Genomic DNA, 23,215 nt, shown 5'->3' with positions numbered 1-23,215 from the left:
GACCTGGCTGCCCAGAGAGGACAGGTTGTGTGAGCTCTGTCCACACAGACAAGTGGAGACAGAGACACACTTCCTGTTGCACTGCAGCAAGTATGAACACATCAGAGCCGACTTCCTCTCAAAAATAAAACATAAAGTCACTGACTTTGATTCTCTGCCTGATCAAACTAAAATGCAACACATCCTTGGAGAGAACAGAGTCAGCAGCTTAGCAGCAGCAACATATGTCAGGTTATGCCACAGCCTGAGGGACAACCATCACAACACCTGACACACCTGTCTATATTTACAGTCCTTGTAACTCACCATCTACATTTTTCTTTATTCATTTTTTTTCTATATTATATATTGGTGTATTGTATTGTAGATTGGTGTATTTTGTATTATATATCATATATTTAATCTTTTTTTTATAGTTTTCTGACTTACTTTTATTATTGTACTTTATTTGTAAATTTTTAATGTCTTTGGCAATATTGTTAATCTACAGTCATGCCAATAAAGATTATTGAATTGAATTGAATTGAGAGAGAGAGAGAGAGAGAGAGAGATGCAGGTAATGACAGTAGCTTACAACAACATTAATGAAAGTAATATTATTATAGTTATAGTTCTGGCTACTGCGGTACAATATGTTGAAAGTATGTATTAATATCTGGCAGTATACATGTGTGACAATAGTCATATGTGTATAATAACAGTAGAAGTATGACTAATGACTAATGATGGCAGCAGCAGCAGCAGGAGGCATCTGGCAGGACCACGGCAGCAGCACAACCACACACGTCACGCTGTCCAGGCACCGCTGTGATATGAGTTAATCTGACACACTGACTGATGGAGGCAGCAGTCGACCAGCAGCTCCTGTGTTCACTGGTGTTAAATCACTGGTTTTCTCAGTGGAGTCTGACTGTGACGAGAGAGAAAACAGCTTCATTGCCCCGTCTATCGTCAGTGTGACATTAAGATGAAGCAGTGAAAATATTGTCAATATAACGTACACTTAAACTGAGGATGATTTTTAAGGAGTCTAAAACACATTTAGTTTCTGACTCCGCCCACAGCAGGACATCCTTCATCCTCCATGTCAGACTCCAAACTGCTGACTGACGTCTGCTGTAGGAAACACACTGACTGTGGATCAGTGCCTCACACAGCACGACATGTGAACGTGTCAACGTGTCAACATGTGAACGTGTGAACTGTCCCTTTAATGTTCAACATTTCAGGAAATATTAAACTTGTCCTTTGACGGGCAGCATCTTCATCAGCATCATCTTCATCAGCAGCATCTTCATCAGCAGCATCTTCATCAGCCTGGGAAACCAAAGCTCAGATGTCCCACATTTGCTCGCACTGCTTCTGATCTCGCCTGCTGCACATCGACAACTGACTTGAGGACACACAAAAACGAGGCGTGTGTGCGGCTCTGACGTCGTCACATAGAAACATGTTCAGGTGTTAAAAGTGTGACGAGTTTTATTTGTGAAATCATAAATATTAAAAAACAATGCAGTGCAAAAGACTTTTCACATTAAAACAGGAAGTGACGACAAAAAGCTCAAACACACAAACTTCCGATAAAAAGAGTCAAAACAGACACAAGGTGGCAGATTTCCAGTAAAACCAGTAAGTCCATAAAAACCAGGACGTGAGTACGTTTAATAAGATCAGCTTTGAGACGCTGCAGCCGGTTGGACACAGAGTGTTTCACACCAGTTCTCACAGCTGACTGAAGATGGAGGGCTTCCAGTAAAACCAGTTCCACCACAAAGCAGGACACAAGTCAGACCAGCACAGAGCTCGTACGGCAGCTGATCAGAGACACAAGGATTTAAATTCAAACAGTCACTGAATGTTTGATACTGAAATTATTTAAAACTTTGTCTTTGAAAACTGAATTTAGATTTTTATATTTCTTGATTTCAAAAAGCTCAATTTGAATCATTTTCCACAACGTTCACAGATTTGTTTTAGTTTAAGAAGTTAAAGAATTTAAAAAGACTGATACTGCTGTAATCTGATTGGTCGTATTCAGATCCAGAAACAAGCATGACAAACAACAAACAGGACGACTTGTCAGAGCTCCGTCAGCCTCTGACATCACGGACGCGCTGCGCTCTGATAGGTCAGAGGCTGGTTTGACTGCACTCGACTCCTTCACCTGTCCTGTCACACGGAGCCCAGGTGTTCCTGTTACACGTTTTGACCAGTGTGAATCTTTTTTGTTTTTTATCCTGAAACTTGAAATTTTGCATCTGAATTTGTGAAAATTGAGAAAAAAAATAAAATAAAAAATCAACTTTTAAAACTGCAAATCAGGAAATTTCAGATTTTATATCAACATGAATTCAGAGTGTTTCCAAAGTAAAAGTTTAAATTTCAGTGTAAAGTATTTGGTGGCTGTTTGAAGTCTAATCGGTCTCCGCACTGGGCGCCGCAGCTCAGACCAGACTCCATTTTAAATACGAGAGAGTCAGAAGAGTTTGGGCAGCTGTCTAAGGCGGCTCAGGTCCAGGATGTTTCCCACTGATCCTTCCGTCTCAAGGCTGCCCGCACTCACTAAAGATGGCCGCCTGCTGGAACAGTTCTCCTTGTCGGCTGCGGTCGGTTTGGTGCCGCCGGCTAACAGCTGCATTTTGGGCCTCAGGTCCCGGATCAGCTGACTCTGTGGGAGGAGCTTCACATTCAGAGCTTCAGTCAGTGGCTGGCGAACCAACACCTTCTGAGCATCGACCTCCTCCTCCTCCTCCTCTTCCTCCTCTATCAGGCCATACCTCCTCATGTACTTCCTGGTGGCCAGAGACATGTTGCTGGGTGACAGCAGGGAGTCGTTGGAGGAGGCGGGGCCTGTGCAGGGGGTGTGGCCTCCCAGAGACAGTCTGCTGAGCTGAGAGTCACTCAGGTAGCGCAGGGCGATGGCGTTGGCCTCTAGACTCAGATCCACGCTGCCTCCTGGGAACAGCGAGCTCGCTGTCGGCTCACTCACGCTCAGTCGAGACAGAACGGCCGCCGGGTTGATGCTCGCCAGAGTGCTGTAAACACACAGACGCACAGGGGTCATGTGACATCAGCTGATCTGAGCCGTCAGGAAGATTCACACACTGTAAAAAGTGTCGAGATCTGATCATTAAAATAAATCAGTGAGATTCTTAAAAAAAAATCATTATTTCATTTTTAACTAAAAACTGACATTAATGTGTTTTATGAATAAATTAAAACTGTTGGCTGAATGAGTCAGACCTCAGTGAGCTTCACACAGTGTCAGAGAGACTCCACTGACACCTGCTGTGTGGGAGGTGTAACTGCAGAGCGACACAGACAGTGAGTGAGTGAGGGTCACCTGTGTCGCCCTCAGCCTGAGACCTGAGCAGAAGCATGAAGGAGCCCTGAGGTGTGTCCAGGTGAGGTCAGTACCTGCTGCTCTCCACAGTCTGCTGCACTCGTCTGTCTGACGCCGTCAGATCCTCTCGGTCTACGTCGACTCCGAGCTGCTGCAGCTGCCTCACGGTGGCACTGACCACCAGGTCTCCACCACAGCTCTGTTTGCTCCTAGACTGAGAGAACTGGGAACACTGGGAGGACTGGGAGTGGTCAGAAACCGCAGACAGGCTCCTCCTCCTGGACTCCTCCTGCTCCACTTCCTGTTTACCATCTGACTCCTGGAGACGACTGGTCAGCTGATTCTGAGGAGACACAGAGAAGAACTTCCTGAGTATTTAACACCTATTATTATTATTATTATTGTTTATTGTTTGTTTATTATTGTTGGTTTTTATCATGTGATGATGTCACAGACCCCATGTTGGTTTTTATCATGTGATAATGTCACAGACCCCATGTTTCTTTTTATCTTGTGATATTGTTCTTTTTTCTGTTATTGTTTTTATTCAACTTTTGTTGTTCTTATTTTTGTTCTTGTTAATTTTGTTGTCGTTTGTTAATTTTGTTGTTGTTTGTTTGTCGAGGATGTTACCTTTAGGCTGTGGAAGAAGCTCTGCTGGTCGTCTGCAGCTCCGTACATGCTGACACTCTCTCCCAGGACTGGACTTTGCAGACGGCTGAAACTGAAACACACCACAGGTCCGAAATCAACTCACAGTCTCAAGTCACAAGTCTTTAACGACAAGTCACAAGTCTGACATCACATGTTTTTAACTGACACCTTTATCCAGTCAGTGGTTTCAGACAGGTGGGGACAACCTGACTGACGTACTGAAACAGGCCTTGGGATGCTACCTGACGTTAGCAGAGTCTCACCTGTGCTGACCAGAGGGGGAGCAGGCAGCCCCCTGACCTGTGATGTCACCATCCTCAGCTCCACCCACTGGCCCAATGACGGACAGGTCAGCGTGTGATGGGGGTTTGCAGGAGGAGGGGCTGAGAGAGGACGAGTGTGGAGGCGTGGGGGAGGAGGGGAGAGGAGCCTGTCCCTCCTGATGGGGGAGGGGGAACTGGACAGGATCCCCCCAGAACAGACTGGCACCTGAGAACAAGAGCATATCAGATGTAAATCACACCTGCTGCACACAGGTGAGTCGGTACTGGAGGAGGAGGAGGAGGAGGAGGAGGAGGAGGAGGAGGAGGCTTCGTCAGCAGAACAATTTAAAACTTTTTAAATGAAAACAAACTCTCAGCTCCCGTCTGTACGGATCCAGGTATATATTATATTTTTTTCCCTCTGTTTTAAAAAAGAATTCTGTCCACACGTGTTCGTTTTACAAAATATCTCCGTCTACACTAAAACGCTAAAACAACTCCAGACGCTGATGCGTGCAGTGTTCACACAGGTGGTGCCGCCTGCTGCTGTAACTTAAGTATTTTCACAACTAAAAGTCAGAACACTACAAGTTTATGTAATGCTGCAGCTGCTGCATCATCAACAACATGGTCCTGCAAATATTTCACAATAAAAGCCTCATGCTAACAAATGAAGGGATTGTCCACAGAAATGCTGTCTGGGGACTTTTATTTTGAAACAGAAACAGGAAGTGTTGAGTTCAAAGTAAATACTTTTTGTTTTATTATGTCTGTGACAGAAACACTGAAACTGTGGTGAAAGATGATGTGATGTCAGTATGATCATCACAAAAAGAAAAAGAGAAGAAAAAGAAAAAGAAGAAGAAGAAGAAGAAGAAGAAGAAGAAGAATCACCTGTCCCTACAGCGATGCTGGCAGTGTTCGGGGGTGCGTGAGTGTCGACCTGCCGACTGGAGGACTGAAGTTTCCCCTGAGCCTCCAGCAACATCTGGACCTGAGGACGTTTAGAAAACAGTCAGCTCACCTTCAAACAACAGCTGTAACCGTGACAACCTGACAAAGAAGAATGTGTGGAATAAAAAGGAGTTCAGGGAGTGACATGATGAGTCTGTGGAGCGCTCCTTTAAATGAACCAGGTGTTGTTCTCACCTGTGCCTGTAGGAGGCGGAGCTGTCGGTCCTGATGAAGGAGGAGCTGGTAGGCGTCAGATGGGACGACTCCGCCCACCTGATCACAAAACTGATTCATGCAGGAGGGGTGGGAGAACCAGGGGGGAGACGTAGCGTCTGATGCCGGACAGGAGGGGTGAGGAGAGGGGAGGTCACTGCACCACAGGGCGGGAGGAGGGCAGCTGCGGGGACAGGGAGGAGTAGGGAGGAGTAGGGAGAGAGGAGGAGCAGTGGAGGGGGGAGGTGGAGTATGGTGATGGGAGGACAGAGGAGTATCGTCACTGGAGGAAGGAGGGACAGAAGGAGTGGTCAGATGGTCGCTGGAGTGGGGAGGAGTTTGGCGAGGGGAGGATGGAGGAGGAGTTTGGTGATGGGAGGATGGAGGAGGAGTTTGGTGATGGGAGGATGGAGGAGGAGTTTGGTGATGGGAGGATGGAGGAGGAGTGTGATGATAGGAGGATGGAGGAGGAGGAGTGTGATGGGACTGAGCAGGTGGAGGTGGAAGAGCAGAGTGGAGACTGGATGGAGCAGGAGGAGTGTTGTGGTGATGATGTGAGTAAGCAGCAGGTGGAGGAGCAGTGGCAGGGTGGAGCCCCGGGGAGGAGGAGAAGATGGAGGTGCAGTTGTAGGTGTGGGTGGAGCAGCAGGTGCAGGGCTGCTGCACGTTGGAGTTGGGGGTGCTGTGGAGGTGAGGAGGAGCTGCAGGTCTGGGAGCTGAGGAGGAGGCAGAGATGTTTCTGGTTGGAGGAGCAGACTTCCTGTCAGCGGCAGGAGGAGCAGGAGGAGGCCTGTGGGCGGAGCCAGGGTCCTGCCAGCCGCTGTGATTGGAGGCGAAGCTGCCGTCAATCAGCAGAGAGAGTTCAGGAACAGACGGCTGAACCCTCCGAACCTGAGACACAATAATCAATCGATTGATGAATACGTGACTCAGGAGCTCGACTGTCCTGCTGCTTATTGGCTGTCTGCTGTGACACTGTGGTGATGTCACAGATGGACATGAAACACTCGAGTCGAATCATCAGAACAAAACATTAAAACATGTTTCTTTGCTAAAAAGAATCCTGAAGAAGTCAACTACGACTCCCAGAGTGCATTTCACCAACAGACAGCCAATCAGAGAGCTTCACATTCACACTGTTTGCAGGGACATGTGTCAGTGATCCTGTTGTCATGACAACTGCAGTGATGTGATGGATGCACGTCTGACCTGCTGAGCGGGGGGGTGGGGACTCGGGGACGGTCGTGGAGACACGTCTTCGTCCTCGACTCCGGAGTCCTGATCGCTGACAGACAGACCGACAGCTGGAGGGACGGCTCTGTGGACAGAGAGGACCAGTTCAGACCAAACAGCTGCGTCCAACATGTCCTCTGATGTCAGAGTCCACAGTGATGCCTTCAGGGACCGTCGGTCCACTGAGACACTCAACAGCCAGAACAGAAACTAAAATCTCAGAAGTTGTGGACAGTTTTTTTCCCACAACTTATTTTATCTGCATAAATAACTGAAAGTTATAAATGATGATGTCAGAGTGGAGTGATGGTCTGTGAACACTCAGAGACATGAAGATACAACATGTGTGTTAGGCCCCACCCTCTGCTCTCCACCGCTCAGTTAGCCTTATGCTCTGCGATGCGGACCAGCTGCGTCTGGCGGGAAGTCGCTAACACAGCTGCTCATTCAGCAGTTACTGTTAGCGGCGCTGTCCTGACCCAACAGCAGCCTCGTTCTGTGGACGATAAACCAGGTGCAGACTTCCATCTGTGTCACCGCTGATGAGGAAATACAGCGAGTGCTGGACGGAGCAGTGAGTGACAACAACCCCGCCCACATTTAAGAGGACTGTCTGAACACACCCAGGGTCTAGGTACCATGTCTGAAGGCTTACTGCTGGTGGGAACGAAGCTTTGGAGACAGCAGAGCTCAGTAAATGTTGTACTGTTCCTTTAAACAGTGGTACCTGTTGAAGGAGGTCAGAGCGTCTCTGAAGATGTCCATCTGTCTGCTGTGATCCTCTGAGTCCAGCTCACACTGCAGAGTCCGACCCTCCACCGACGCCACCTGCTGGAGGTCCACAGTCATCAACAGTCAGCCCCGCCGCCTCTCAGAGGAACCTGCTGAGGGCTCAGGTGTGTCGTTACCTGGTACAGTGTGACACTGTGGGAGGCCGTCAGCAGCTGGTAGTCCAGCTGGGCTCCTGGTCCTGGTCCTGGTCCTCGACACTGGAAGAACTGAGGAGCTCTGTGGGTGGAGCCAAACAGGACGAGGAGGAAACAGCGGCTCTCTGACAGAACTCTGAAACAGCAGAGGAACACTCAGTGACTCCACAACAACTCAACATCTACTGACGTGAACTCATCAGGTGAACTCACCTGTCCTGGAGGGCGGAGCTAAACAGGAACCTCAGACACCAGGCCCACACCTGAGGGTTGTGGACGTGTGTGACTCCACTCAGCCAGCTGTCACATGACAGGAAGTACAGTTAACCACGCAGGTTAAACATCAGTGTTTTGGTACATTTAAAGGACAGTTCAGATTGTATCCATACATTTCCATAATAACCCATCTTATTACTGACTAAAAGTCAAACTGAACTGTACGTGTGTCAAACGTCTCATCTGAGCCGACTGTGGTTGATTGATGAGTGTAATATTTAATAAATCAGATTGAGGGACGGAGTTACTCACAGTCCGACCAGCGGCAGGTTGGAGGCTTTGGGATCAGACTCCAGCAGCAGCAGCAGTTTCCTGCTCTGATCCATGGTGAGAAACCTGCAGACACAAACACAATGATCCACGTCATGTGACAGAACAACTCGCCTCTGACAGGTCGTCTGCAGCTGCAGACTCTTATGTTTCATGTTTCAAAACCTTCTCAACAAACAGAATGGCGTGCCAGTCGTCACTGTGACGAGCGCAGATGAAAACACTGGAGCTGAAGACACCTGCCGGTCCCAGGTGTGTCGGTCAGCTCCAGCAGCACCACAGAGAGTTATGTATAAGAACAGGACTGTGTGTCTGCGTCGCTCTGCAGCTGTAGGAGATGTGAGTGGAAACACTTCCTACATATACTGACACCCCTTTTTGACAGTCATGGGCTGGCTTGGTTTGGTTGAAGAGGGATTTATACTTCTGTGTTGAATCTACACCATACCTACACCATAGCCTGACGTGCACCTCCCCAGAGATGTAACTCCACAGCGTCACAGTGACGCAGACCTCCTGTCTGTCTCTGTGAGCTGAAACCATTTCCCTCAGTGGAAACAAAGCTTTGATTTACTTTAATTTCACAGATAAGAAACAATAAATTGTGAAGACAATAAAGCCTCCACACACTGTGTGTGATTTATCCTGGCTGAAATATGTGCAGAGGAAATCTCTGCTAGCTGCTAGGCTCATTTATACAATGTAAAATGCCACAGGCTTGTGCTAATAACGTTAGCATGTTGTATTTGTGGGCAAAATGTGTCCAGATAAAGACAAGTGTGAAACCCCACCGCCAACTGGTGTTTTGGAGGTGTAAGTGCAGAGTGACACAGACACCATTGCACAGGTGTAACTGCTCACAGAGGCGTAGGCTCAGCATTGACCTGAGACACAACTTTAAAACTGACTTTAAGCCGTCAGCCCAGCGCGGCAGGGATTTACATTTCCATGACAACAGGTCTACCTGCTGAAGGTGTCTTTTTTGGGGTTATTTTCCTGCCTTTACTTTTAAGCTCATATCACAGTCATTATAAAGGCTACATGCACATGCTACATCTTGTTATTTTCAGGACAGTCTGGGCTAACCAGATTTGCCACCATTACATCTCCTACAGCTGCATCCATGTCTTTCTATGTGCCTGTATTTTATATTCATTTTTATATCAATGAGCCTTTGTGCTCCACTGTCTCTCAGATTAACTCATATCACAGCGGTGCCTGGACAGCGTGACGTGTGTGGTTGTGCTGCTGCCGTGGTCCTGCCAGATGCCTCCTGCTGCTGCTGCCATCATTAGTCATTAGTCATACTTCTACTGTTATTATACACATATGACTATTGTCACACATGTATACTGCCAGATATTAATACATACTTTCAACATATTGTACCACAGTAGCCAGAACTATAACTATAATATTATTACTTTCAATAATGTTGTTGTAAGCTACTGTCATTACCTGCATATCTCTCTCTCTCTCTCTCTCTCTCTCTCTCTCTCTCTCTCTCTCTGTTAATTTGTTATGCTGATCTGTTCTGTACGACATCTATTGCACGTCTGTCCGTCCTGGAAGAGGGATCCCTCCTCAGTTGCTCTTCCTGAGGTTTCTACCGTTTTTTTCCCCCGTTAAAGGGTTTTTTGGGGAGTTTTTCCTGATCAGCTGTGAGGGTCTTAAGGACAGAGGGATGTCGTATGCTGTAAAGCCCTGTGAGGCAAATTGTGATTTGTGATATTGGGCTTTATAAATAAAATTGAAATTGAAAATTGAATGAAAAAACAAATCCGTGTGCCTAAATTCTTACATTTTTACATGTATCTCACCATAGCAAGTTGGAAGAAGACATATTCTGCCATATCTGAAGAGGGGAGACTCTCTGGAATCTGGCAATATAAGAACCATGATGGTGGGGCATTCTGTCACTTCACAGTTGTCCAAAACATGTGGTTTGTGCCAGGCGGACATGATTGCCAGTATTTTTTCATTATTGCAAGAAATTCCATTGACTCATTCACAAGTCAAACATGTGTTTTATCTGAAAGAAACATGCAATATTTACATCTAAGATCATGGAAGAATAGTAATGATATTATTCCTCACTATATGAAGTGACTGATAACAAGATCTGTATCATGGATTGTAAAGAAATTTGTCAGGTTTTTATTTTGTAGACAATTATCATTGGAAAGCTCTGCTCCTGCACTTTCATGTGATATGCGTGGCATTTCTGTGCAAGCCTGCATTCATGAGTAATCCATCCAAGAGTAATGTGTGTGCAGAGTTGTATGAAAGCTCTGTTATACATAATTTTAGTGTAACTTTATCATTGTTTTTCCTTGTGAAAACATTGGACTACCGACAAGTGTGAAAGCTGCGGTTCTGCTGTTTTCACGTGATATGCGTGGCTTCTCACTATGACGCACGGTTGTGGAGAAAATCCAGAAAGAAGAACAGGTGTGAATTTGGACGCACTATGCGTCGTTCAGGCCCACAGGGTTAACAGCAATGGGCTGATCCACAGCTACAGTCCCTGTTATTGTTGCTGCAGGTGTTTTTCCATCACAGCAGGTAAAAGAAGTTTACCTGTTGGAGGTGAGCTGTTTGTCTGCAGCTCTTCATCATCATCATCATCATCATCTCACTGTGGCTGTTTCTGCTTTTACTCTTCCTGCCGTATTTTTAGACTTGTCTTTATTGAAGAAAGCTGCTGATAAAGTTTCGCTAATTCACACGTTTCATTTCCTGTACATTCTTCACAATAAAAGTCCCAATTTATTTTGTTGTGGAAAAACTTTTATTGTAAAGCAGCAAAATAAGGAAATGTTGAGTTTTTGAGCAGCAACTTCACACAACTTCTCACACGGCTGATAGCGAACATGAAACAGTGAAATAAATCAGATGTCTAAAGTAAAAACAGGACGCAGGAGAGAACCTAAACTTCAAACCACAGAGCTTCAGTCAGAAGCTACAGACGCACTGAGAGCTGAACACACAGAGACTTTTATAGACACCTGTCTCTCTGGTCTGCTGCAGACACACAACACACATGGCTTGTTTCATAAGCAGGGTCGGGGGTTGGCTGTGGTCAGTGAGATATCACTGTTACCTGCTTGAAGACAGGCGGCCTGGCTTTTGGACCTACGCTGGAAACGGTCCATCTCTGGCACAGCTCGGCGTGAAACGGTGTGTCTTAACTGATAATGGAAACGTAAATCAGCGTAACATGGCTTGAGTCGGCACGACCAAAAGTGACAGTGGAAAAGGCCCATAACATCGCCCAGACGTGCTGATCACCAGGAGGAGGAAAAAACAAACCGGAGGTCAGCTCCTGATGCCCGCTGTCTTCATACAGCCTCAGGCCGCAGAAGCAGAACAAGATGCGCTGTAGGTGTGTAAATGGAAACACACTGAACATGACAACACACAGTCCCAGATGTGCCGATCACCAACACCCTGCTGGGCCTGTAATGGTGCGTATAGTGACATGATGACACACAACAACCTTCAGATGATATTTTTTGGGTGGAACCAAATGGATGAATGAAAACAGGTGGTAACAGGTCCCACTATGACCTCCAACACCGACCTTTTTCAGACTCAAACCAGCAGATAAAAAACAAAAAGTTCAAACAAACTCAATAAAAAAAAAGAATAAAACATTTCCATAAAATGCTGTCGACATTAAACCTTATGACTAAAGAACAAACGCTGGAGTAGGGCTGGGCGGTATGACCTAAAATTCATATCACGGTATAAATCGAATCCCTTCACGGTAACAGTATATATCGCAGTATAAATTTAAGTGTCAAAGTTATAATAGAAGTGTTTCTAAATGGGTTTTGTAGTCCCTTAGCAAAGCTAAATTGATAAAAACAAAAAAAAAACAACAACAACAACAAAAGCAAAGATATAATGCATTTTTTAGAGCATTTATTGTGCAGAATGCAGATCTCAAAACTCAAAATTAAAACCCAGTACTCTATGGTGCAAAATGTCCCCTGGGATCTATATCAAAAGGTAATTTCCTTCTTTTAGCAAAATCCTAAATGACTGAGTTGTGTTTTTTCCACCTGGACCTTTATGCTCTGCCATTTCTCCTCTAATCATCAGCTGTAACCTGTGACAGGCTGCTATGATACCACAACTATCACACATTCACATATGGAGTTTTGTGGAGCCCCAAGCGTCACATAGGTTTACATTACCAAAGGTTTATGACAAACTCTCTTGCCGAAAACCAACTCCCGTGTGCGCACGGCGAGAGAGGAGAGGGAGAGATGCTGTGCTGCTGCCAGAGGAGACACTGAATGAGTTCCCTCTGAGCGGTAAGTCGCTAAAAGAGTCTGAGAAGTCCGGGGCTGTTCATAAGACATTAACTCACTCACTCACAAGTTCTCCAGCAACACATGTTGCACGTGCTACGCTAAATCACGGACGTGAACCAGCTCCTCTTGCTCTGCTGTCTCTGTGCTCGCAGCCATTTTCACACTGAGGCAGGTGCGATGATGTCATCGACGATAGGACGGTAGAGCGCAAATCTCTACCGTGGGCCAAATTTATATCATTTCTACCGTCTACCGCATATACTGTGCAGCCCTACGCTGGAGGAAGAGGTGGAGGCTTCTTCCTCAAGACGATTATCATCTCCACCCAGGAAGGAGTCTAAAATCCTTCAGCACGTCATCATCATCGTCATCATCATCATCATCACTGAGCAGGGACGCAGTAACATCAGTGATGCGTCCATCCTCACACTACTGACGTTAAGACCTAATATTTAAAATTCAATTTGAGACATTTTAAGGAGCTGCAGAGACTGTGTCTGAGACGATGTGGCTCTTACCCTCTCTGTCGATTGGTGGCGTGCGGCGGCGGCCGGTGGATGCTGGTCAGACTCCTCAGCAGAGCGGTGGGGATGATGGGAACGGCCCGGACCAGCTGAACGTCCACGCTGACAGACGGACAGACAGCCGACCAGCTGAGGACGAATGTCGCAGCGTCAGACTGGTGAGACACGATCACGTGACCTCTGACCTCCATCAGCTGAGATAGTCCCAGAGTCTGTCTGCTGCTCACACACTGCTGCAACGCCTGAGACAGACAGACAGAAGTCAGACAGACAGACAGGACGCCGACCTCTGACCTCTGTGCTGTGGGTGTCTAACTCACCTTGAAGCAGTGATGTAGCTCAGCCTCTGATTGGACGACAGCGTCAGACGCGGCCTCAGTCTGTGTGGAGAACAAACAGGGCACCAGGACGTCTCCAGGCAGCAGAGCAGAGGGGACCCTGCCTGAGGCTCCGCCCTGGTCCCGACCCGGATCAAAGCGGTCCAGAGTCACAGTGACGCCCTCCTCATCTGGACACAAGAGGTCATAATCATCCTACTGCGTGGAACTGGACCAATCAGAGCTGAGGCTGAGACACAGGGGAACTCTTACCTGCGTCGACACACACTGATCCCAGGAGGAAACACAGGAGGCGGGGCTTGTTGCTGTGACGGGCGTGACGCTGAGCCAGACGCAGAGCTTTTTCTGACAGCACCAGGCGAGGCTTCCTACACACACACACACACACACACACACACACACACTGTGGTAAAGAAGCTGTAACACACTGTTATTAATGAAGCACAGTGACGCTCCAACATACAGATCATATTTCAGACATCAGGGTCCTGACTCATCAACACATGAAACAGCTGATTCAGCCTGTTGGATGAGTGTCGGCGACAGCAGAGCCCGTCAGTGAATCTGTGTGTGTGTGTGTGTGTGTTTACCTGTGAGCGCAGAGCTGAAGGCGGAGCTTCTCTCCAGCAGGGCTGCCGTCCCACAGAGCCAATCTGGATTTGGGGAAACTGAGCGGAGTGACGGAGTTCATCGAGGCTCTGAACAACAAAAGAGGTTCTTTTACTTCTCTTTATTTCCAAACTCATTCTCCTCATCAGCTCAGTCACCTTCTGATCGACCTACTGTCAAACAGATACTAACGAATCATCACATCTTCCTACAGGTGACGTCACTCATTTATTCAAACCAACATCACAAACATCCTGAAGATATCCGAGTCTCAGCTTCGTCCTTAAACAGCTCGCTAACAGAGTGACTTCTACACTTCCGTTTATTTTTCACATGTGATGGAGATAAAGTAATGACATGAGACTGCTCTCCAAACTTCAGATATTCACTCTAAGATCAGATGAATTCAGTTGCTGCAGCAGCACACGGACACAAATAAGATCTGATTAAACATAAATAAAGTCTATAAACTGAAATACAACAGAAACTAGAGACCAAGTACAAACAGTGACAGTGGTGTGATTCACAGTTCAGCCAATCACACCAAAGAAAAAACTAATTCAGAGGCTGAAACTGAAGAATGACTCCAACCATCAAATATCAGATTAACTGATGGAGCAGCAGCTGTTTGTATCAACGAACTGATGAACACCAACTGTGTCAGCTGCACACTGAGCTTCACTGTCTCTACTGTGTTCACTGCTTCTCCTCTAACTTTGACTTTAATGGTTTTTACTTCTCTCTCTCTCTCTACACTTTTCTGTCACCGTGCAGGGCTGCAAACTAACTTTTATTTTGATTGTCATTCATCGGTTTCCTTTCTCAATCAGCTGATCAGTTGTTTCTCTGTAAAATGACAGGAAATGGTAAGACATGAGCATCAGTGTTTCCCAGAGCCCCAAAAACACGTCCTCAGATGTCGTGTTTTGTCCCCAACCAGGGTTGTCCACCCACCACTGTGGCTGCTGGAGTCCAGTGTCTCTCAGCCCTCATCAGATCACCATTGTTCTTTTGGGCTGGTGAGTGAAGCACATCCAGCAGTTTAGGCCCCGATCACACAGAGAGTGACAGCGAGGTGTTAATTAAATGCCACTAATAAATTTAAAAAAAAAAAACACTTGCTGCGGCTTTTTATTGTTGCCAGGCAACCACCTCATCACCTCATCACTTTATTTACTTTACTTTATTTCCTTTATTAATCCCCCTGAGGGAAATTCAATGTTTTCACTCTTGCTTGTCAGTTACACACAGGTCTGAAAGACACACACAGACACAAACAGGACCTATACATGCACAAAGTGGAGAGATGTCAGAGTGAGGGGGCTGCCCTTGGTCAGGCACCCCGAGCAGCTGGGGGGTTCGGTGCCTTGCTCAAGGGCACCTCGGCAGTGCCCAGGAGGTGAACTGGCACCTCTCCAGCCACCAGTCCACGCTCCATATTTTGGTCCGCATGGGGACTCGAACAGGCGACCCTCCGGTTCCCAACCCAAGTCCCTATGGACTGAGCTACTGCCGCCCCAACCTGATCAGTCTACAGTTTCTGTGCAGAGGGTGCTGTCTGTAGCTCTGGTTGAGGGTGAGAGGCTGTCAGCAGATAAACAGAGATCTGTGTGGGTACATGAGACCCTAAAAAAGAGGCTGGATCATGGGGAGTACCACCAGTTGGTCCAGGAGCTTCTCCTCCATCATGGACATTTACAGTACTGCACTTATCTGCTGTTTTCTATTCAGATGGTGCTAACTGTGCTTTGTAAAGTCGTATAGCTCTGGGTATCCAGCAACCACTACCACCAGTTTCTCCTCTGCATCACTGATTTTGTTGCGCTTTTATTTTCTTAAAGTAATACTTAAATATTTATTTACTAATTTGTCATATTGTCAAGAATATTGTTTTCGCAAAAATACCATGAAATATCATGATATTATTTCAGGAAGCAAAGACAGGGAGTAAAGTTTTATTCTCATTAAAAACTATTATTAAAACACAGTCTGTGTGATCAGGGCCGAACAACTACTCATATTTTAACATCACAATTTACAATTAATCTGGAAAAAAAACATTTTAGGGTTAATCAGACGCCAGAGTGAGTAAAAAATGCATCAAAGGGCTGGGCCCCTACAGAGCTCAGGGCTGGGGCCCCTACAGAGCTCAGGGCTGGGGCCCCTACAGAGCTCAGGGCTGGGGACCCTACAGAGCTCAGGGCTGGGGCCCCTACAGAGCTCAGGGCTGGGGCCCCAGTCTCCTCCGACCATAGAAACGCCCCTGATGTTCAGACTTCGGTACTGTAACTTGAGTAACGTGTTTCCTGCAGCTCTTGTATTTGTAACGGAGTATTTCATGCTGCAGTGTGAGAGTTGTTAGTGAGGTGAAGGATGTGGATCTGACTCTCACTGACCCGTAACGGTACATTAGCAGCAGGTGTAGCTCACCTGGACCGTGCCGTGTGCCAACATGAACTCACCTTCCTCTCATGTTCTCCGGTGTAAAGACCGTGTCAAACACTCCGGTCGGTAGAGCCTGGAGCTTCACCGGGCAGCTCATCCCTGCTGCGGCCGGCACACTGGAACTGTTAACGGTCACTAAACGCCGGAAAACACCGCGGTGACTTGCTAACACCTGCTAACGTTAGCCTGGTTAGCATCAGAGGATCGGCTCTCTCCGTTAGCTCCGTTAGCGTCACATACGGGACTGAGCTCGCGCCTCTCGGTCGGTAACGGAACGTTAAATGAAGTCACAAACTCTGAGTTAACTTCAGTTCAGCGGATCTGTGAAAGTTTGATTCGGCACAAAACAACAAGCTGTTTAATTATGGCGCTGTTTCTACACTCAGTGGCGGGGCGACTCCACCAGCCAATAAGGAAGCTCCGCCGGAGCGGTTCTGACCAATGGCGTGCCGCTTCCGCTCCCGTCTTTTTCTGGTCCTGCTCGTGACGTCAGCAGCAGATTAAACGGACTGAAGCTCGACACCGCCCCCTCAGGTCTCACAGGTTGTGTCATAGCCAAGTATTGCTTATTCACATTACGTCACAACACCTGCGCTGTCATCACGTCATCACATGTACTGTGGTGACGGCTCTCTGTCGTCATCGTCCTGCTGTGTGACTTTATTCTTACACTTACTTTCTCTGTCCAGATGTGTTGCTGTGTTTGTGTACACATTGTGTAATAAGCTAGTGGTGCCCTCATGCCCCTCAGGATTCATAAAGTATCTATATTATCATTGTGATTGTAATAATAAACTTTATTTATTCAGCACTTTGCAAAACCAAGTTAGAAAGTTCTTTCCCACAGTGAAAAGTGACAGACAGTGGACAGAAGGAGCTCCACGTGACAAAGAGTCAAATAAAACAGATAAAGAGAACACCTCTGTAAACAAACACATTTCAGCACGTGACTCACAGATAAACGTCAGTCAGACCCAAAACTCTGTGAATCCCTCCTTTCTCTTTATTTAAAGGACCTTTGATCATGTTTGTTATTAGTTTGTTCTATTTGCTGTTTTTTAATTTGTTGTCATTGTGTGGTTGTTCAAAGCTTTATGTATATTTGTTTGTGTTCTCTTTTAAACTGTGTCTGTGTGGTGCCATGTGAAGCACTCTGGGCTGCGTGTTTGTATGAATAACGTTGAGTTGAATGCACATATATAAAGTGTGTTGTTCAGACCGACAAAAGAGGAGCCAGTCTGGTTGTTCCTCTGTGTTCAGCCTGGACCTCAGGTCACATGGGGACACATACGGAGTCAGAAGATGTGACACGTCCTCAGGTGTGAGTCCAGAGCGAGTCGTACAGGTCACGAGTCATATCTAAACATCAGTTCACAGGGAGCCCATGAAGAGAATGTGCTCTGCTTTGGAGTTGAGCTGGACGAGCTGTAGTTTGAGCTCTGTGCACTCAGACGTGCACACACAGTCACAGTGACGCAGAGACAGTAACAGCCTGTGTGACAGTCAGATTGTGACGGGATCAGACTGAGGTGATCCTGCAGAGTCTGAGCTGCAGAAACCAGCTGTGTTAACACGATTGTCTCAGCTCAGGTTACAGAGTCTGACAGTTTGGGGACAGTGAGCTGTTTGAGTGTCGTCATGACGACAGCAAACCTTCAACATCAGCAACAAACACATCACATTAGACTGATGAACATGTGATTCACTAATGAACCAATCAATAAACTCATGAGACAAAATCATGAGGCAGACTGAAAATAAACAACCAGTAAAATTAAACTGCTATAAATTTACAGACAACAGGGCTTAAAGTAAACTGTCTGCTGTGATGACATCATCGTTCATCAGTCACACGTCACAGATCCGAGAGAAAGGTCATTTCTGTCTCGACCTCAGAGCAGCTTCACTCTACGCTGACTGTTTCTGGGAATTCTGAACTTTGACTAAATGGTTCAGCTGCAGAGAGAAATTCATCGTCGTCACTGCTCTGTGATTTTATCAGAAGGTTTTTGTAACGTCAGGAGCCGTTTACACAAAGAGCCTGAGAAGTGTCTCACAGAGCTCCTTAACTCAGCCTAAAACCCTTTAGCCAGCAGTCAGAGGTCAGAGGTCAGCAGTGATTCAGGAAAGTTGTGTGAGTGATGAAGGGACAGAAACTGTGACCTCAGTGAGGAGGTGTGGTCGACCCTGTTGTTAGGTGTGATGTGATTGGTTGTCAGAGACACGCCCCTCTGTGAGCCTGTAAGGTGTGAGGACACCCAGTGGACATGAGATGAACTGCAGACTGTGACAGTGTCAGTGTTAGTGTGATCACTGCTGATGAAGGTTGAGACAGACTCAACTCATCACTGCTGCTCTGACCTCACATACCTCAGTGATGATGTCATCAGTTTGTTTCTGACGTTACAGAGTCAGCTGGGAAATGTGTGTGTATCCCTGATGACATCATCTGATCTGCAGCGTCTCATTTCCTCTGTCGTCCAGTGTTTGGAGAATATTTCTCTGACCTCTTTGTGTTTCCACCATTTTCTCCTCTGATTCAGAAACTCTTAAACTCCTCCTCCTGCTCCCAACACTTTGTCTCCTCTTATCAGGTCTGACACGCTCTGTGGACGACTTTTATCTTTACCAGGACCACCCCTTAACTTTAAGCCTTAACCTTAACTCTTAACTTTAAGCCTTAACCTTAACTCTTAACTTTAAGCCTTAACTTTAAGGGGAAACTCTAAGTCTTAACTTTAAGTCTTAACTTAAAATCCTAACTTTAAGTTTTAACTCTGAGTCTTAACTTTAAGTGCGCGCGTGTATATGTGCGTGCATGTGTGTGTGTGCGTGTGTGTGTGTGTGTGTGTGTGTGTGTGTGTGTGTGAATTATTGATGTGTAAGCAGCCGTCTCTTGTTCCAACACACAGTCGTCTCCTGAAGAGCAGCGAGTGGACAAATTATTTATCAGCCTGTTATTGGACACTGAGTCCAGACAGACGGACTGAGACCTGCCTGCTGCTCACACACTGTCCACTGTCCTCACTGTCCACTGTCCTCACTGTCCACTGTCCTCACTGTCCTCACTGTCCTCACTGTCCACTGTCCTCACTGTCCTCACTGTCCACTGTCCTCACTGTCCACTGTCCTCACTGTCCTCACTGTTCACTGTCCTCACTGTCCTCACTGTTCACTGTCCTCACTGTCCACACTGTCCCATGTACAGTGTCCCCTGTGCATGAACAGTCCCAGGTTGAGTCCAGCAGCAGAGGACTGACGGAGACGAGCCGACGTGCTGACAGCCTGTGAGCAGCTGCCGTCACAGGACAGAGTGGACGGACGGCTGACTGATGTGGTTTAAAGTTCACAGGAGACAAATGTCTCTTTTTCCTCTGAGTGCTGAAGTCCAGAGATGAAAGGACACAGTGGGACTCGTCTCTGCTGCAGCCTCAGGACACAGTGGGACTCGTCTCTGCTGCAGCTTCAGGGGACAGACGAGTCCTAATAATCAAACTCATCGTCCTGCATGTGGAACAGATCAGCTGATGTTTCCTCTGAGCCCAAACAGCTCATCAGAACTCATCTGAAAGTTACTGACTGCAGAGCATACAGGGGCCACAGGGCGTACAGGGGCCACAGAGCATACAGGGGCCACAGAGCGTACAGGGGCCACAGAGCGTACAGGGGCCACAGAGCATACAGGGGCCACAGAGCGTACAGAGGCCACAGAGCGTACAGGGGCCACAGAGCGTACAGGGGCCACAGAGCGTACAGGGGCCACAGAGCATACAGGGGCCACAGAGCGTACAGAGGCCACAGAGCGTACAGGGGCCACAGAGCGTACAGGGGCCACAGAGCGTACAGGGGCCACAGGGCGTACAGGGGCCACAGAGCGTACAGGGGCCACAGAGCATACAGGGGCCACAGAGCATACAGGGGCCACAGAGCGTACAGGGGCCACAGAGCGTACAGGGGCCACAGAGCATACAGGGGCCACAGAGCGTACAGGGGCCACAGAGCATACAGGGGCCACAGGGCGTACAGAGGCCACAGAGCGTACAGGGGCCACAGAGCGTACAGGGCCCACAGAGCGTACAGGGCCACAGAGCGTACAGGGGCCACAGAGCGTACAGGGCCACAGAGCGTACAGGGGCCACAGAGCATACAGGGGCCACAGAGCGTACAGAGGCCACAGAGCGTACGGGGCCACAGAGCGTACAGAGGCCACAGAGCGTACAGGGGCCACAGAGCGTACAGAGGCCACAGAGCGTACAGGGGCCACAGAGCGTACAGGGGCCACAGAGCGTACAGAGGCCACAGAGCGTACAGGGGCCACAGAGCGTACAGGGCCACAGAGCATACAGGGGCCACAGAGCGTACAGAGGCCACAGAGCGTACAGAGGCCACAGAGCGTACAGGGGCCACAGAGCGTACGGGGCCACAGAGCGTACAGAGGCCACAGAGCCAGGGGCCAGAGTGTACAGGGCCACAGAGCGTACAGAGGCCACAGAGCGTACAGGGGCCACAGAGCATACAGGGGCCACAGAGCATACAGGGGCCACAGAGCGTACAGAGGCCACAGAGCATACAGGGGCCACAGAGCGTACAGAGGCCACAGAGCGTACAGGGGCCACAGAGCATACAGGGGCCACAGAGCGTACAGAGGCCACAGAGCGTACGGGGCCACAGAGCGTACAGAGGCCACAGAGCGTACGGGGCCACAGAGCGTACAGAGGCCACAGAGCGTACAGGGGCCACAGAGCGTACAGGGGCCACAGAGCGTACAGAGGCCACAGAGCGTACAGGGGCCACAGAGTGTACAGAGGCCACAGAGCGTACAGAGGCCACAGAGCGTACAGAGGCCACAGAGTGTACAGAGGCCACAGAGCGTACAGGGGCCACAGAGCGTACAGAGGCCACAGAGCGTACGGGGCCACAGAGCGTACAGAGGCCACAGAGCGTACAGAGGCCACAGAGCGTACGGGGCCACAGAGCGTACAACAGAACTGAACTAAAGTGATCAAGTATTTAAAAACAAACAAACAAATAAACAAACAAATTCTTTCTGGTTCTTTTTTATTTTTATGACTCCGGAAACAACTTGAAGGAAACTCAACATTTAAACATTTTTTTTAGGTTTAAAATTGAAAAATGGATAAAAAATGTTTTTTGGCTTTAAATCATTTAAAGATGAAACAAATTTATAAACAAAGTATTTTATTGTATAATTGATTGATATTCAGAAATAAAAACTGGATTCACAAATATCTGTAATTGTTAGGAAAATATTCACAGATGCTTTTAATTTATTTATAAATCAATTAGATGTATTTATTTGTGGAATTTGTTTGTGTATTTACAGATATCAGAAACTATTTTGCAAATGTAAAACAGAGATCTGCAAATAAACTGATAAAACAAATAAAAAAAGGTCAATATGTTTAATTAATTTACAAATAACTTAAAAGCATTTGTAAATATTTTTCTAACATTTACACGTTTGGAAGAGATGTTTGTAATCCAGTTTTAATTTGTGTGTAAAGTGTGGGCTCACAGATTTGCATTTCATACACACTGAGTCTTTATTTAAAAAATTCATTCTTTAAAAACCAAATAAATGTGTTTGTAGACAGCTGAGTCCTGTTATTATAATTGTAGAAAAAAGCACAAAGCTTGCTTCAGGCACTCCGACAGAGCCAAGGATATTATAAAATGCCTTTATTGATCAGGGCATGTCAATATAAAATAACTAGGAAACGCCGACCGGTCTCGACTACGCAGGGTCTTCGTCAGGGCGTCACGCTCTGTCGGTGTGCTTTTTTCCTACAATTGACTGTTTTCAACTTCCAGAGCACCTGGCACTCACCTGGAGTCCACTACCTCTCACCTGTGAGCGCTCGGTAATTTTTCTTTGTTTGCCTGTTAGCGTGTGTGTGTGTGTGTGTGTGTGTGTGTGTGTGTGTGTGTGTGCGTGCAGGTCTGTTTTATAAGTTATTTTGCTTTCTTAGAGAAAGTTTAAAATTCCCAGATTACACATGAACACATTATGGTACACATGAACACATTATGGTACACATGAACACGTTAAGTACACACGAAGACATTAAGGTACACATGAACACATTAAGTACACATAAACACGTTAAGTACACACGAAGACATTAAGGTACACATGAACACATTAAGTACACATGAACACATTAAGGTACACATGAACACATTATGGTACACATGAACACGTTAAGTACACATAAACACGTTAAGTACACATGAAGACATTAAGGTACACATGAACACATTATGGTACACATGAACACGTTAAGTACACACGAAGACATTAAGGTACACATAAACACGTTAAGTACACACGAAGACATTAAGGTACACATGAACACATTAAGTACACATGAAGACATTAAGGTACACACGAACACATTAAGGTACACATGAACACATTAAGTACACATGAACACATTAAGGTACACACGAACACATTAAGTACACATGAACACATTAAGGTACACATGAACACATTAAGGTACACACGAACACATTAAGTACACATGAACACATTAAGGTACACATGAACACATTAAGGTACACATGAACACATTAAGTACACACGAACACATTAAGGTACACATGAACACATTAAGGTACACGTTGTCTCGGTTACATAAATAATATTGACACAGATGAGCCTCCGTACAGACATCTTCCTCATACACAATCTTTGATCGCAGGAATTTCAGGTCTTTGTTGTTGCGCTCTCTGTCCACCCAGCCAATCAGCGCCCGGATCCGTCCTGGAACGCCCACAATGTTCTCCGGCCGTCCAATCAGAGGTCTCCTCCAGCCGGACGC

The 23,215-nt window shown here is 46.8% G+C and overlaps 1 protein-coding gene across 2 annotated transcripts; it reads right to left on the bottom strand.

Moving 5' to 3' along the window:
* Positions 1-1,453: 1,453 nt before the first annotated feature.
* Positions 1,454-16,741, bottom strand: stil (STIL centriolar assembly protein). 2 transcript variants are annotated; one of them, XM_049587504.1, is made up of 16 exons: positions 16,388-16,741; positions 13,907-14,014; positions 13,569-13,684; positions 13,299-13,486; positions 12,973-13,220; positions 8,115-8,198; positions 7,800-7,886; positions 7,569-7,722; positions 7,388-7,491; positions 6,637-6,745; positions 5,410-6,318; positions 5,155-5,254; positions 4,261-4,486; positions 3,977-4,067; positions 3,418-3,686; positions 1,454-3,035 (listed from the first exon to the last, which is right to left on the bottom strand). In XM_049587504.1, exons 1-16 carry the CDS (start codon positions 16,465-16,467, stop codon positions 2,477-2,479), a joined length of 3,432 nt encoding a protein of 1,143 aa, XP_049443461.1. In that variant the 5' UTR covers positions 16,468-16,741; the 3' UTR covers positions 1,454-2,476. The 2 variants fall into 2 exon arrangements, with proteins under 2 accessions (XP_049443461.1, XP_049443462.1); XM_049587505.1 differs by having other exon boundaries at positions 7,388-7,488.
* Positions 16,742-23,215: the final 6,474 nt, after the last annotated feature.

The sequence above is a fragment of the Epinephelus fuscoguttatus genome, linkage group LG10 (genome assembly GCF_011397635.1).
Source record: "Epinephelus fuscoguttatus linkage group LG10, E.fuscoguttatus.final_Chr_v1".
NCBI lineage: Eukaryota > Metazoa > Chordata > Actinopteri > Perciformes > Serranidae > Epinephelus > Epinephelus fuscoguttatus.
The sequence above is the reverse complement of the archived record's forward strand: the minus strand, read 5'-3'. Positions and strand labels throughout refer to the sequence as shown.

Bases quoted from the DNA above. Each gene is read 5' to 3' on its own strand.
- stil (XM_049587504.1), bottom strand. From the start codon at position 16,467: ATGAGCTGCCCGGTGAAGCTCCAGGCTCTACCGACCGGAGTGTTTGAC. The intron at 14,015-16,387 runs GTGAGTTCATGT...TTTGTTGTTCAG, and splicing joins CCGGAGAACATGAGAGGAAG to AGCCTCGATGAACTCCGTCA. The intron at 13,685-13,906 runs GTAAACACACAC...GTGTGTGTGTAG, and splicing joins CTTCAGCTCTGCGCTCACAG to GAAGCCTCGCCTGGTGCTGT.